The sequence below is a fragment of the Falco biarmicus genome, chromosome 8, assembly GCF_023638135.1.
Source record: "Falco biarmicus isolate bFalBia1 chromosome 8, bFalBia1.pri, whole genome shotgun sequence".
In the NCBI taxonomy this organism is placed as follows: Eukaryota; Metazoa; Chordata; class Aves; order Falconiformes; family Falconidae; genus Falco; species Falco biarmicus.
Genome location: NC_079295.1, coordinates 53,238,633 through 53,253,621, shown reverse-complemented (window position 1 = coordinate 53,253,621; position 14,989 = coordinate 53,238,633). Strand labels below are relative to the sequence as shown.

The following is a 14,989-nucleotide window of genomic DNA, read 5'->3' as shown; positions in this document are numbered from 1 at the left end:
TTTGCGTAGCTCAGCCCTGACGAGGAGGAAAAGGGCTTTGGGAGGCTGGGTTAAGGGGTCAGAAGCTGCACCAGGCAGGAAGAGCTGTCCTGGGGCTCACCCAGCACTGAGCACTGCCCACCCTGCTGATGTCTGTGCAGAGTGCTCAGACAGTTCGGAATCACAGCTTCGCCTGAGCTGGAAGTGTGCTGCCACGTGGCACTGGGGATGGATGTGGGGATGGCAGCGGAGACAAGATCCTGTGGCAGAAAAAGCCACCTCTGCTTCGGACGGGACCTGGGCAGCACACGTGCTCGCAGCCGGGTCCATGCTGATCTCTAACGAGCCATGAGCTGAGCCAGCCGAGCCTTTTCCCTGCTGCTGGCTGCACACTGAAGGTGGGAGCTCCTGCCTTTCCTTGCCTCCCTGCCCCGGCACGCCGGCTGTGCCAGAGGGACTCACTTGTGCCAAAACCTGGTGCAAAGGGCAGCTCCGACACTTGCGGTGAAGGAAGATGCTGCAGCATAACAGGTCTTGTGCAACTGTGGCAGCTGTGGGTGGCACCCTGTTCAGCCAGGACGTTCCTCCTTCCTCCCTGGTGGCATCTGCCCACGTGCTGCCCCAGCTACCGCTGCTCCCAGCTCTTCCCCACCGTGCCCGAGGTGCAGGCAGCTCCTGGGGCGCGCAGCCTGCCGAGGAGTGGGGCTGTCTTGGGTCAGCTTGGCTGTGAAACCCAGGGCTCTTTATTTGGTGGCTTTCCAGAAACTTTGTGTTTCTGGAATAAAAAGACTTTATGTAAATCTCACTTTCAGTTTAAAACAAAAGTAAATAAATGCTTGGCTGGAGGACAATAGCAGCACAAACTAAAATGTGGCTTGAAGATGCAGAAGCGAGCCAGAATGTGTTATTTTTAAAATCCTCCAAGTCTGAGCCAGTCATTTTGAGTTTTGCGTGGCATTTGCCCCCCCCCCCCCCCCCCCCCCACCTTGTAATATTTCAATGACTGGCCCTGTAGGCACCCAGACACACTTGTCCTTGGGCTGCCCTTCCCTCCCTCCTCCCCTGGGGGAGGCAGCAGGAGGGGAGCCCACAGCTGCTTCACGTGGCTCGTCTTGCAGGACTGGGCTGAGTGGAGACATCTTGTTCAGCGTGCAAGTTGCTCATCAGGCATCATAAGAGGAAATTCATCTTTTTTCAGAGGAACCTGCATGTATCACTTCAAACGCTCAGGCCTCTCTCACAGAAATACTTACGATAGCTGGCACCTTCCAATGCCTTCAGCCCCGTGGGAGGGTGCACAGTCCGGAGAAGCTGTCCCTCTCCCTCCTGCCTGCTGTACTTTGTGAGTTTGGGTTTCCATTGCTCGCACTCCTCGATGGCAGCAGATGCCCAGGGCTGGGTTTGAGCTCTGCAGCGCAGAGGGTGTCCTGGTGAGCTGGTGGGGTGGCCGGGGCAGTTCCCGTGGGAGCCAGTGGCCCAGTGCTGCTCTGGTGGGAAGGACCTCGTAGCCCCAGCTGGAAGCAAGTGCTGTCGAACTGAGCACTCAGCGGGGGTCAGTGGTTCCCTTTATAATTTGCATTTTGATATTGCAGACTCAAGACTTGTTTGCAGGTTTTCCTTGTCACTGGGATAAAAAGGATGCTTTGCCAGACAGTTAATAACCCCGTTTGCTTCTCCTCTGGGGAAACCAAGCTGTGTCCCTCTGAAAGGGCTGATGCCCAGAGGAAACGCTCCCTGCTGGGGCCTTTTCTGGGGACGAGAAGGGAAGGCTGAGCAGCTACAGGGATCTAATTGTGGATCTAATTGCTCGCTGCTGCGCCCCCCCCACCCTCCTGTTCTCGCTTACTCCCTGTGGTGCTCTCCCATCCCCTCCCAGCCCTGGTACCTGCCCGGGGCCAAGTGGGTTCAGCTCATACAAATCAGTGGGGAACTAACTTGTCTACAAATAAAACACAAACAATAATAATTAAAAAAAGCCAAACTCAAAACTACCCACTTTTGGAGCTGGGCAATGCACTGAGTACAGGGGAAAGAAGTGGGGAGGGAAGCAAGGCTCTGTCCTTAGGCAGCAGTGTGCTGGATGAACTAAAGCTGTACTGTGCTTTGGGCGCAGAGCAGCGGCGCGGTGATGTGGGGAGGTGGCATCCTCCCGTGTGTCCCACCACCTCCCCTGAGCTGCCCCAAAGACGTGCTGTTGCTGGGGGACCTGTGTCGGGTAGAGACCTTCATGCAGCTCAGAGCAGGCATGTCCCACGCTGGGCTGCCAGGGCGGGAGTGCGGCGCTGGGCAATGGGGGAGAAATGCAGTTCTTGAACTGCTGCTGCCTTTGGGAAGCTGCCTGCAGACGCACCCCAGGACACCCCGGGTATTATTTATATTATGTCATATATATTATATTTATTAAATATATAATCTGAGCAACCACTGTCAGGAAAAGCACACCTGCCATCTGGGTGAGCAGCTGCAGGGGAACAGACAGATCCTATGCTTCTACCTTGCAGGTTTTCTTGCACAGAGAGCAGAAAACTCATTGCGTTCCTCAGTTTGCTGGGCTGGGAGGAGGGGAATCCTCCTGTTGCACCAGCCCTTGCAGAATTCATCACCAAACCCGATGGGGCCGGTGGAATCTGTAACAGTTTTGAAATACCTTCTGGGAAACCACTCTTATAAATATCAAGACTATTCCAGCAGTACTTTTGTTCAGCTTTATTTTATAAAATGTATTTGAAAAGACTTTTGTAAGATATAAAACAATTACTGTACTTCATAAACATCATGCAAATATTTGGAGCTGTGAAAGTAAGACTGAAAAAGAAAAATCTTTGTTCTTACGGGATATCCCTTCAATGCCTAAATATGAGGATTAGAGGAGCTGGAAGTTCATGAGAATTTTCATCAAGTGATAAAGGAGATGAGAAGTATGACTGGAAACCAGGAAGATGCACCTGACAGTGAGGAAGAGACTCCTTCCATCTGGCTGCTGAGAGAGAGCTCTGTGTTACAGGAGTGTTGGACACCCTGGGGCAAGGCAGCCAGCCTGAGGGGCTGTGTAGCACGAGAACTCCTTCCTCTGGCAATAGCAAACCATTTTGGAGCATGTCCCTGTAATAGCTGATACAGAGGAGGAAAAAAAAAAATGGCTAAACTCAGCTTAGCAAAAGCAAAAAGCTCAGCTGAGCAAAAGTTCAGCTTCTGACTTCTCAGCGTTTTTTTCCATACAGTTTAGAACCAAAACATTGCTTCTGAAGCACCTGTAATATCTGACATACAACATCAAAAAAGCAAAGCAGCAGTAAGGTAGTGTCTAGCTGCAGCATCAAGCCCTTGAGGAGGATCTCAGCAGCACCACATGTAACCTCCTTCCAGCAAAAGCTGGCAGGGATGAAGGAGAGGGACTATCAATTAACCTGTTTCTGCTGGTGAAGGTTCCTGCTGTCTTTGACAGTTGAGTCTTATCTGTAAAGTTCACCCTCCACCGTGGCTCGGAAGCCCACACAGATACTTGGCTTGCACAGTCCAGTTTAGGCGCTGGTGACAGCTTGCCAACACTGGTCTAAAACCAGATACAGGACTCCAGCACTGGTGTATCGAGGCTGAAGTCTGAGAAACGCCAGTGGAGCTCAGTGCAACAGCTTGTGTCTTACGAGGAGCCTTACCTTTAACCTTCAAAAGGACAGCTCTCTTTTGTGTCATTCCCTATTTAGACCAGGTGCCTTTGCTTATTAGTACTGCTTTGATGAGGCTGAGAACTACTCTTACAGCTTCGGCTGACAACTTCCTGACTCTTAAGTAGTTGGCAAAGTGTAACTCTGTATTACCAAGGTTTATTACTATTATGGGGGTGTGGGGGGGTGTCGGGGGGGAGGCGCAGGGATACACTCTCCAGCATCAATGGCACTTCTGAACTCAGCTTTCAGGACATGGTTGTTGGTTTCCATGCTTTATAGTAATATGTCATAATGAAAGCATTCTGCACCAGTATTTGAGTTACATGTCCGTGGCATGTCGGAAACGTGATGGAAAACGTCAGATGGGTGGCTTCAAGATTGAGAGATTCATGAGGCTGCTTAAAGGTGAGTCCTACTGGTCCCAGTACCCTGCGGACTAATGGATGACATCAAGTAAATATCTAAATAGCCAATGCAGGCTGTTAGCGCCAAAAATGTAGACTTGTATGGTAATTCCACACATGTCCATGTACAGGCTGCACTTTGCTGGACTGAATTCTCATTAATTTCCTCCTTTTTCCCAGAGGCTTGTTTCTCATTCTATACTTCATTGAGATAATCTTGATCAGGATATATCAGGAAGCCAGTAAATAAGCTGTCTGTCCAGTAGGGATCGTAAAAGAGCCCGTTTTGTTCTGAGTAAAAGATTTGCAGCCATACCTCATCCTCCTGCTTCAGAGAAAGGATGGTTGATCCAGAGGCAACGTCATGGTTCCCAGTGTTGGCATCAAAAGTCTTGATCCGGTACTGCCCGTTGTGGACCAAGCCGATAGCCAAATGTTTGTTGGCCAAAGTGATATCATAAGTGAAGTAGTAAATACCTGGGATGCTGCATATGAATTTCCCACTGGAAGCGTTGTAATGTCCTCCCTCGTTCATTAGGATCCTGTCAAATTTGATGGGCAGCCTCTCCCTGGGGTAGCTCTTTGAGACCGCCACAGAGAAGGCAGATTTGGCTTTGTTGGCATTACAGGTGCAGGGTCCTGGCATCCCCGCCTCACCCTTGCTCCCTTTGGGCCCTTTCTTTCCTGGTGCCCCGTTTTTTCCAGGATTACCCTTTAAACCTTTGGGTCCTCGTGGGCCAGCCTTGCCAATAGCTCCTGCTTTCCCCTTCGGTCCTGGCTTGCCGGGGTTTCCTGTTCTGCCTTGTGGACCTAGAAGACAAATAACCTTGTAAATTTTTCAGTGAAAGAGATGATATGGCAAGTGGAAAGGGGTTGTATTGTTGCAGCCATACATTTTCATGTAGGAGGAAAACCTTGCCAGTGAGAATCCAAATGAAATAGCACCTGGGGCTGGACATCTGTCAGGAGTGACTAACCGTGTTAGGTGGGCAGTTGGCATAAGGACAATGGGACTTGGAGCAGGACAGTCTGTCCCTTTCAAGGACCAAAAGGCTGGTTCGATTATCTGTCTCACTTGAGAAAAAGGAGTAATTAATTATAAAGCTAGCCAAGAACAAGCTTTAAATGTTTGGGTTTTTCAGGAGTGGGGCAGGTTTGTGAAGCTTTTGGAATGTAGCTTGGAGCAGATGGAGTACTTTTCATTTTCTGTCTCTCCTTTTTTTTTTTTTATTTTTTTTATTTTTTTACATTTAACATGAAACTGTTGTTTAAAAAAAATAACACAGGTGTAGTAAAAAGCTCAGCCTAGCTGGGGGATGACCTAGTCATGAACCAGAAGACACCTGGTGCTGGGATTGCCTTGAGATGAGAAGTGAGTTGGGCTGTCACAGTGATGCTGAAACTGGTGGTCAGTGCTGATTATGGTATTGCCTGATAGAGGACAAATTTGTGGGGATTTATACCCTGCCTCTTGCCCTGCTGTGGCAAAAGTAGATTTAAATACAAGCTGTGGGTAGAAACTTGCTCTCCAGATTCCCTGTTTTGGGAGTAGGAGAAGAGAGTGAGACCCAGCGTTGGCGCGCTGGTGTAATGCTGAACCAGGAGTGCACTCTAGTGTGGCAATGGGAAATCACTGTTCTCCCACCGCAGCTGGTCCTGATGCTTACCGACTGTAAGCTGGGTCTAAAGGAGAGCCCCACCTCAGGGTCAGAGAGGGTTGTTTGCTTTGATTTAGATTGAGCGTGGTCGGAGCAATGCCTGTCCCCCCGCTAGACTGCTCTGGGGAGAAAGTACTTAATTTTTTTTCTCCTGACTTTGTTTTTCTTGAGAGCAGGCATCAGAGGCCACCGCTTTGTCTCATCCAGAGGGTGTATATTAAGGCAGGGAAAATCTCACTTCGTAACGAAGTGCAGCCGTTAGCAATGGCGTACAGCAGTAAGGTGCTATCTGCAAATAGCGCTGGTCTGAACCCCCCGGCAGGAGCTGGGAAGTGTGAGATGTTGGAGGGAGGAGAGTGGAAATTTCTAGAAGAGTTTCCTATGAGATGTGCTCTGTCCTGGCGCTCAGATTTGGGGTGACAAGTTGCTGTTAACTGGGCTGTCGCACTATTGCTCTTACATTTTACCCTTGTTGTGTTAAGAAGCGCTTTTCTCTTACCTTCGTCACCGTGCTCGCCTTTATCGCCATCCCTGCCGTCCTTGCCATCTTTGCCCGGGAAGCCCATCCTGCCGACCGTCCCTGGAGCCCCGGGTGCGCCGGGGGGGCCAGGTGGCCCGGGGGGTCCCGGCAGGCTGCATGCTAGCTGTGGCCCTTCCTGCAGTGCTCCCTTGGCAAAGCCCCCAAGGATGTGGTTTGCCACGCAAGGCACAGTCCAGAGGAGGAGGACAGCAGAGATCATGGTGCAGCCTGTGAGGAGGAGACGGGACGTGGCTGTGATGTGCCGTAGCCAGCATGTGAGGGTACGGTGGTGGCCCCTCCACCGGGATGGGGTGTTGTAGAGACTTGCGTGAAAATGGGAGATAATTGAGCTTTTGTCGGTAGGGTGGGAGAGCTGTTTGTTTTGGTGTGATATGAATCCAAGGATTTGGCTCATGGAGTTTTCTAGATCTGACCAATATTTTTTTCAAACTTGCTCTTCTCTAAGTCCATACCTGTGGCCATCCCTTGTTCTGTTTTGTCCCCTGGGCCTCCTTTCCCCTGAAACACAAGCAGTGATGGCGCAGGGGTGCACAAGGAGCTGCTCGGCACTAGCGGAGTGGAGGAAGGAGAAGGGGGCTCGGTGTAAACTTCCTCAGCAAGACCTGCTGTGCGGTGGGGTCACTGGGGTTGCTTACCAAGCCCAAAACCCACCGTGGGAGGCATGGCTGAATTTAGAAGATGGGTTTGTGGAGGCTTCGGGCCAAGGCAGCCCTCGATGCGTTTTGCCTGGCAGTAGGAATGGAGCCCTTTGGCTAGCCGAGTGTCCCTGCCCTCACTGCAGCCCAGCCGCAGGGTGCTGCACAGCCCGCAGCATCGGGGGGCAGCTGCCCCCGCGGCCGTGAGCGCCCCACTGCAGCCTCCGCCACACCTCCACACCTCACACCGCACCACTGCAGAACGGTGGTGGTCCAACCTCTCGCAGGGCTGACCTGCCTCTCGGGGTGGGGGGGGGGCAGCAGCTCAGCCTTGATGTTTGCTGCTAACAGTCACCTTGGAGAGACAGGTAACTGTTAAAAACCCGGCTGCTGTTAGTCTCCAGGCTCTGTAAAGTGAGCCATTGCTTCAAGCAGAGGAAATGCCAAGGGCTTTTTTTTTGAGCTCCAGGCTCTGCCTTCATTCACGGCTTGAGGCTGAGCCTCCTGGGCTTGTCTCACTCCACTCCCAGATGGGGATGTAGCAATAGAAAATTATTTCTGGAATAAAGCTATTCCCATGAACCTGCTAATGATACAGAACAGTTATTATACAGTAAATTATCCCTCTGGATGTCTGCACATGGAGCTGTTTGTAAATCGCTGTGCTGCCTGTGCAGCTTCTGAGTAACTCCACTGCATCTTGAATGAGTGCTCAGATGCATCAGCAGCTTGGAGAAGATGCCCCAGATCAGGCTGATTGATGAGAGCCCACCTTCATGCATGACCCACCTGAGCCTCTGGTATTACAAGCATATAAAGTAGCATTTGGGTTCTGCACGTGATTACAGATATAGTAAAAAAGGGAATTTCCCCTATGGTATCAGTTTCAGACCACCCATGGGTGAAGGTGCTCCTGCCATCCCCTCCCCACGCCCTTTGCTCTGCCAGGGAGGGAGGTTATGGCCATGGCCACCAGCTCCCCAGTAGGGCCGGTGCTCCCCACTGGGCACTGGCCATGAGGGGAGATGCTGAGGGAGTCGGGCTCTTTTCCAGTTGTAAGGAACAAGCTGGTGAGGGGATGAAAGGCACCCCCTGGCCCCATTTCTTTCTCTCAGCTTCTGTAGCTGGAGTAGCCCTTGGAGAGATGAGACACAAACTGCCCCATACGAATCTGTGGCTGGTTCACTCTTTGCTCAGTAGCTCTTTGATTAGGGGAGATCAAGCTGAAGCCAAAAGATTTTTTTTTTTAAAGGAATTAGCCACGTATCACTTCGATACAACTCCTACCCCTGGGCTAAGAGGTGCACAGTCTTATTTGATGGAAAAGAATCCTATGAAATTTGGTCTTTTCCCTTATTACAGCTACCTCTGATGGCAGGAGGTTAAACTTTTTTCAAAAATCATCTGTTTGCACGGGTTTTCTTATCACATCCCCAAGTCCTGCTAACAAAATACAGAATGTAAGGGAGGGTTGAAAAGCAAGCAAACTGCCTTTCATCTATTGCTTCAAACTTTGGTGCTGAAGCAAATCTGTAGTTAAACGCAGATGCAATAGAAGATGAGCCGGGATATCCCAGACCTTTCAGTCTGCCAGTGGCCTTTTGGCCAGGCAAAGTCCTGCCTGGCATTACATCAAATACTAGGAGGCTTCAGCATCTCTCCAGCAGTGTTATGCTTAACTCCTGCACTGAAATAAGATGATTAAAGTATTGTATAAATTTCATGTTGGCTTTAGCGCCCTTATCCTGGTATCAGCTCCTGAAGGGGGAGGAAATGCATGTTACATGCTCCAAATCCAGCGAGCAATATGCTGCATATTAATGCCGAGTGGGAGCCCCCCAGTCCTGCGATATGTATAATTAAGTACATGCAGAGGAGTGGGAAATTCAAAACAGATCCCTGGGCTGGATCATCTGCTAAGATATTTTGTTCTTCAGCTCTCTTTTGCTTTTCTTACATCTAAGTTTATTTGCTGTTGGGGAAAGGTATCAATTTAATGGTCTTGTGAGGTGGAAATCACCAACCAGTATTAATACGGACAGTTGAATAAAGGCTTCTCAGTTCACAGAAAGGAACAAGGTGTTAAAATGCCTGGCAGAGTGGGGAGATCCCAAGGCAAGCTACATCCCTGCTTCCCAGAAACCACTTCAAACGGGGCAGAAGAGAAGTGAGAGGCATCTGGAGGTGGATGACACTAATAAGTTGTGGCAAGGAAAAATGTCGTTGTGGAGCACAACCTGGGAGAAAGCTGGGACTGCTTCACGTGGAGAAGAAATGGGCAAGAGGGAGCACAGGGCAAAAGGGCAGCTCCTTTTCTTATTTCCCTATCAGAAGTACTTCTGTTGCCTTCAGACAACCCAGCTAGTTGACCTGACAGGGTAAAAAGTGGCAAAGACGAAATACCCCGAGGCTGGGAGATCAGTAGTACCGGTACTTGCATAGATGGGGAAAATGCAGCTACCTGGAGCCATGCTCTGGTGCAGCTCCTGAGTCGGTGTTAATTAACGGCTCCACAAGAATGTTTCATCCCAGATCACAGCCGTGCGTGTGGGATGCAAAGCACAGTCACATTCACAAGAGGATCTATAAATAACCTCTTAAAGAAATCTCTCTGAAAGAAAACAAACCTCATGCTGCTCCACCTTAAAAGGAAAATTGCTCCTTGATACAGAATGTATGATGAGCTCCAAGAAGCAAATTGGAAACAGATCAGCATCTTTCCTCTCCGCAGTACGGGCAGCAAGCCGTGCAGCGTGCTTTCAGCTGAGGTCTCACTTTTCTAATGACATTTTAATTAATGTCTTTGCTAATAGGGTTTTGCAGACTTTTTGGCCGTGACCGATGCCTGTTGTGGAGAAGGGCGCACCGTGCCCAGGAGGTGACGGGAGCGGGCTGGTGGGGGAGGACTGCCAGGGGACGGGAGGGGACCTGCGCTGTCTGATGGGCAAGGGGGCTGTGGTGGCTGGAGCGTGTACCTGCCGCTGAAGTGCAAGTGTTCAGCTCCTCAGCGTCCAGGGACAGCACGCCGGTGTCGGGCACCAACTTCAGCATGGGAAAAGGAAGCAGACCAGGTTTACTGGAAGGAGCTGGCTGAGGTGTCGGCAGGTAGGCATGGCTGGCCAGGCTCCAGCTTCCCCCCTGCAGAGCCTGGGGCAGCACCAGGACCCACTGGAGGTTATCGAGGGGTTGGTGCTGAGCTTGGGCCAGTGCAGAAGTGCTCTGGCCCTTCACGTGTGGAGTGCCTCTCCCTCGCTGACAGCGTGTTGGTGATGGGCAAGATCTCATGCGCACAGAAATGCTTTTCTTCCCAATACTTAAAAATATCCATCCATTAAGTCACTCTGAAATGATGTCTTCTCATATATTTGGCAGCAATGGTGCTTACTAGGTTGCTCGGTTGAAGAAGACTAAGCCCTTGGGCTCAGGAGATGGTACAACTCGTGGTGGACACATGATGGACAAGGGCAGCACTGAGTTGCTCTGAGGTAGAGGATCTTGGAGGAAAGACCCTCTGAGCTCCCAGGTGCTAGGTAGACTCTGGCTGGGACCTGATGTTTGGAGCATAGCTGGGTCAAACTTCCACCCAGAGAGAAAGGACAGAGGCTCCAGAATGTGCTGCAAACATCTGGGCCCTGAGATGGAAGTATGAGGCAGACAGGTGGAGTGACAGGTGTCTGTCATCTGGGTTTGAGAGACAATGGTTCCCTGTGGCCTGGTTCAGCTGAATCAGTGGAAATTGCTGCTCTGGGTCCAGGGCATCCCCTGGGATCAATGTAGTCTGTAAAACTGTGCTATGGACCTCCACTGGGTAATTTTGGGGAATGGTTGTTGGGAAGCAAACCAGGAAAGGGACAGTTTTGGAAAATGTTCTCTCCTGAGCTGGAGCACACCTTCAGAGTGCACCTCAGGGAAAATAAAGCAATAAAGACAGAGCGTCTCTGATTTGCAGGCGCAGTGCAGGCAGAGCTGAGCCTTTACTAGCGTCTCTCTTCCCAACGAGCCACATATTCAGGGGCCTTTGCTACAATTACATAGCACAATATAATAAATGACTCAAAGCAAGATTGTGTCTAAAATGGGTTGTTCTGACTCTGCCCCATGGCCTGTATGTGATCCCCTCTTTCTGTTTTAGGACATTTTGTTGTCATTGCTTGCTGCTCCGGTGGGTCCTTCTCCTCCTGCTGGAGCCCAAGCCCTCAGCAGAGGCAGCCCTGTGCCCTGGCTCTCCCTCCCACGGGGCTGGGGCTCAGCTTTCCTCAGGGATGCTGGCAGTGGGGGGGCTGCCCGCCTCCCCAGCTGTCCCGCCAGCCTGCTCCAAGCAGACACTTGTGCCCTCAGCAGGAATTGGAACCGACCCCTCCATGCTGAAACCTGAGCATCCCATGAGCTTCTGTAGCACATGGAGCATCTGTGCAGGGGGCCTGCAAACCCATGCTCTCCAAGGGCTTTTCTGTGCGTCCTCCTTGTCGCCGGAGCTATGGTGCATCCCTGTCACCCGAGAGCCTCCCTCCCTAGGAGCTGTGTCCCCACAGGGCTCCCATTTCTGCTGGCTGCTGTGGCGTGGGATGGAGCTGCTGCTGCTGGAGCAGCCTCAAGGGCAGGAGCCTGGGAGCACATACCTCTGTCCCTGTGTCCCCTATAGCTTTGGCTGCCGCAGCACCCTGCTCTGCACACCTCCTGCAAGCCCCTGTGCAACTCACCCCAGCCCTGCTGCAGGGAGCTTCCCAAGCTGCTTCATTAAGGAGCCAGAAGGATTGTCGAGATCTATATGCATTAAAAAGGTGTTTCTGTCAGAAAAGATTTTGCCTGTAAGCCTCACGTGCGAAGGATCAGTTGTACTTTCTGGTGCTTACAGGGCGGCTGGGCTGAAATCCCATCAGAGGGAAGGTCCCTGAGGGCTCGCCTGCCGTGGGGTGGTTTGGTGGCACATCCAGTTGGTGGCACGTCCAGTAGCCGGAGGGTGGGTTTTGGCTGGGGAAGCCACCCTGTGCCAGGCAGCGGGGTGTGTGCCTGCCCGTGGGGGGAAAGGTGTAGTGGGGGAAAGAAGAGGAGACAGTTTGGGGGAGATTGCTGCTTGGAGAGAGAGGGGAGCAGGATGGGAGGGGACCCAGCAGGGAATGAACAACTGTGGCTTTCTATGCCATTTCCTTTCAATACTCGAGGCTTTCTTAAATAAAACCACCATCTTGCTTCACAATTTCCCAGCTTACCTCAAGGCACCTTAATTACCCTTCAAAGTAATCATTATCCCTGTGAGCCTCCTTCTTGGTTGCCCTGGGGCTCAAGGAGCCCGTGGGCAGGTGGGGCTGGTTTAGATGAAATCAGGTGTGCTGCGGGTGACAGCAGCTGAAAGGGATGTATTTAATTTCTGATATAAGCCATTCGTTATCCCAGGTAGGGGTTTGATCTGTTATCTCCTGTTGCAGAAAGCAATGTCAAAGGAGAGCGATGTATCACTGTCTCAGCTTTAGGCAGCCGGGGATGCCCGTGGCAAACCTTCCCCAGCCCTGAGCTAAAGCTCCACAGAAACTGCTGGATCTGTACCAAAGCGAAGACAGAGGCTGTGGCTTCAGCTGTATGAGGTGGGTGCTCCCAGCAAGAAGTCTGAGGAATGTTTCCTTCCTGGAGTATTTCTTTTGCCTGGCGACTGTTGCCTTTGCGGATTCCTGTGCAGGCACTGGAAACCTGAGCACTCAGGGACTTAGACCTTATTTGGGAAGTTTTCAAAGTTAAGGTTAAAAGGCGGGAGAAAAAAAGAAGGAAAAGTTCATCTACTCACCACAATTAATCTCTTCAGTGGGTTCTTGACAGGCGCTGGAAACCTACACAGTTTCAAGCAGATGTTTTGCTGCAGGTCGCTGTCACACGCAGAGCCCAAGCCCCGTCCTGCCACAGCGGTGTCCTTCCGAGGGGTGTGCAATAGTGACTTTGGTCTTTCTGTTTTATTACCGTTTTACTCCTTTTTGTGTGGATTGCTAGCTTCCTGCATCAGCTCCACGTTTTGGCTCAACGTTGCTAAAGGCATATTTTTATTATTGTGTAATGGGTCTGCGCCTCTTCCTCTTGTCACGTGGCACGGGAAGAAATTTTTATGCACATATGGCTGAGAAGCTCTTGGTGCTTGAGGAGTTTTTCCCTTTCTCTCTCTCCCTTGCAGTCAAGGCTCAGGAGCTGCCTCGATCATTTCTGACAGCTTCAGCCCCTCCGCGCTGTAGCTGCTGCCTGCGCAGGCGGTGTGTCGGGATGGTAACGCAGATCAAGCTGGGCAGCAACTGCGATGCTTGATCCTGGAGCATTGGCAAGGGAAGCCAGTCTTGTCCTAAGGGGGACACTTGCTTCTTCCGAAACAACTTAGACAAACCCAGGCACATCACCCCAGGCTTGAATTACAGGACATAGCAGTGAAGCAGCAGCTTTGCAAATGCAGATTTGGAGAGGAAACTGCATGTACCTCAGTGCTGCTTCAGGTGGATGCACAAGACAAACCATGGAGACATTGCCAATAGGGATGGCAGGGTGGGAATGCTTCTGTCTTTAGAAAGGTTTGGGAGTTTGTTTTAAGTTTGCAAAGCAATTACAAACACCCTAGCAATTGCTGGAGGTAAGGCAGTGACACCAGCAGTGTCAAGCTGGAGTTCAGCTTGAGCTCTGCCACCACAGAAGTGTTGGGTCGCAGTAAACCCCTGTCCCTTCTTGCCTCTCAGCTGCAGCAAGTCACGGTGCTACAGCCCCGAGCAGGGTCAGTATCCTGGCTTACACCAGCACATTAAACCCAGAATCTGCAAATGCCTTACAGCTCTCAAAATTGACAGCGCTTCCCTGACAGCCCCTGGGGGGAGGTACAGAAAGGCAAACGGGGGGTGAAGAGTTTCCTGACCCTGCTCACCCCTCCCTCCCTCCCTGCTTTGCAGGATGCTCTGTGGTGCTGCCAGGGTCGGTACAGACTGGAGTTGCCTTATTAAGGGAGTGATGGGGAGAGTCTACACGGGAACCGTGACATGACTCAGACATGATGGGTGCCCAGGCTGGCGGGGTGGGAGGTGATGGGGACCCGTCACCCTTCTGGCAGGGCAGTGGTGGCCCTGGGGCTCTCATCACCCACCCACAGCAGGTCGCTGGTGCTCCTGGCTGCAGCCTGCAGTCCCTGTTTCAGGTGCGTGGTTCTCGCTCTGTCCTGGCCAGGATCCTGCGTGGGCTTGGGGGACAGCGTGTACTCAGTGGCAGGGCTCCAGAGCCTGCTCTGCAGCCAGCAAATATTTTCTGCTCAGTGCAGATCATTGGCTGGTTGGGAGCACACTGCAAGTATCATTCCTTACTCTGCCAGAACTCATCCTTATCAGAGCTGTTGTGGTTTGGTTTTTTTTAAGCTTTTCCCTGAAGTTGCTGTTGGAACACGGTGGGAATGGATATAATGTAAAAATGAAGTATGTATACAGTTTGCTTTGGGAGCTGTAATCGGTTTGGCTGCTCTTGGGGGGTGGGAACGTTTGGTGGAGGAAGCACAGGGTGGTGCTGGTGCTGGTGGTCCTGCAGAGCTCCTCCAGAGCTGGCCCCCGGCTGCCTGATGGCTCAGCCGTGTGTCCTGCTACTGAGCAACTTCCAGAACACCCCCCCTCCCCAAACCCCTGCAGTGACCACCTTCCCTTCCACTGCCCTAAGGGCTGGTTTAGCCAAGCTGCCATGTGGCTGCAGAGCTCTGGCACGCCTGTGGGAGCTGCCCAGGGCCACACTGACCCCAGCGCTGGGGTGACCGCAGGTGGGGATGCCCCCAGGCATGGGTTCTGGGACCTGCTCTCCCCTGGGACAGCTCTGGTGGTCCGTCAAAACAGGAATTGTCACTTTTTGCTTGTTTCCATGAAGTCTGTAGGAGCCCAGCTCTCTTGGACAGCCTCTTCCAGCCAGGTGTGAGGCTGGAGTCAGCCTAAAGGCTCAAGGCATTGCACGGTGGGGGTCCTGCCTCCGGTTCCCTATGAAACCGGATGAAAATTTCCCGTGGGCTTTGCCAGGGTGCCAGTTGAATTGTCCTGGGAAGCCACAGCAGCTTCCCCAGACACTAACGTTGTTGGGAAGAAAAATCTCTGCTGGTTATCCCCAGCCTGCCCCA

General features: G+C 51.7%; 2 protein-coding genes across 2 annotated transcripts in view; one reads left to right on the top strand and one right to left on the bottom strand.

The window, feature by feature from the left end:
* The window catches only part of PTTG1 (PTTG1 regulator of sister chromatid separation, securin), an 82,920-nt gene that overhangs the window by 45,331 nt on the left and 22,600 nt on the right, over positions 1-14,989 (top strand). The gene's annotated exons all lie outside the window — the stretch shown is intronic.
* On the bottom strand, positions 2,661-13,027 carry C1QTNF2 (C1q and TNF related 2). Its single transcript, XM_056348824.1, has 3 exons — positions 12,665-13,027; positions 6,209-6,457; positions 2,661-4,861 (listed from the first exon to the last, which is right to left on the bottom strand). The coding sequence occupies exons 2-3, from the start codon at positions 6,447-6,449 to the stop codon at positions 4,248-4,250; spliced, it is 855 nt and encodes a 284-aa protein (XP_056204799.1). The 5' UTR covers positions 6,450-6,457; positions 12,665-13,027; the 3' UTR covers positions 2,661-4,247.

Bases quoted from the DNA above. Each gene is read 5' to 3' on its own strand.
- C1QTNF2 (XM_056348824.1), bottom strand. From the start codon at position 6,449: ATGATCTCTGCTGTCCTCCTCCTCTGGACTGTGCCTTGCGTGGCAAAC. The intron at 4,862-6,208 runs GTAAGAGAAAAG...TTTGTCTTCTAG, and splicing joins AGGCGAGCACGGTGACGAAG to GTCCACAAGGCAGAACAGGA.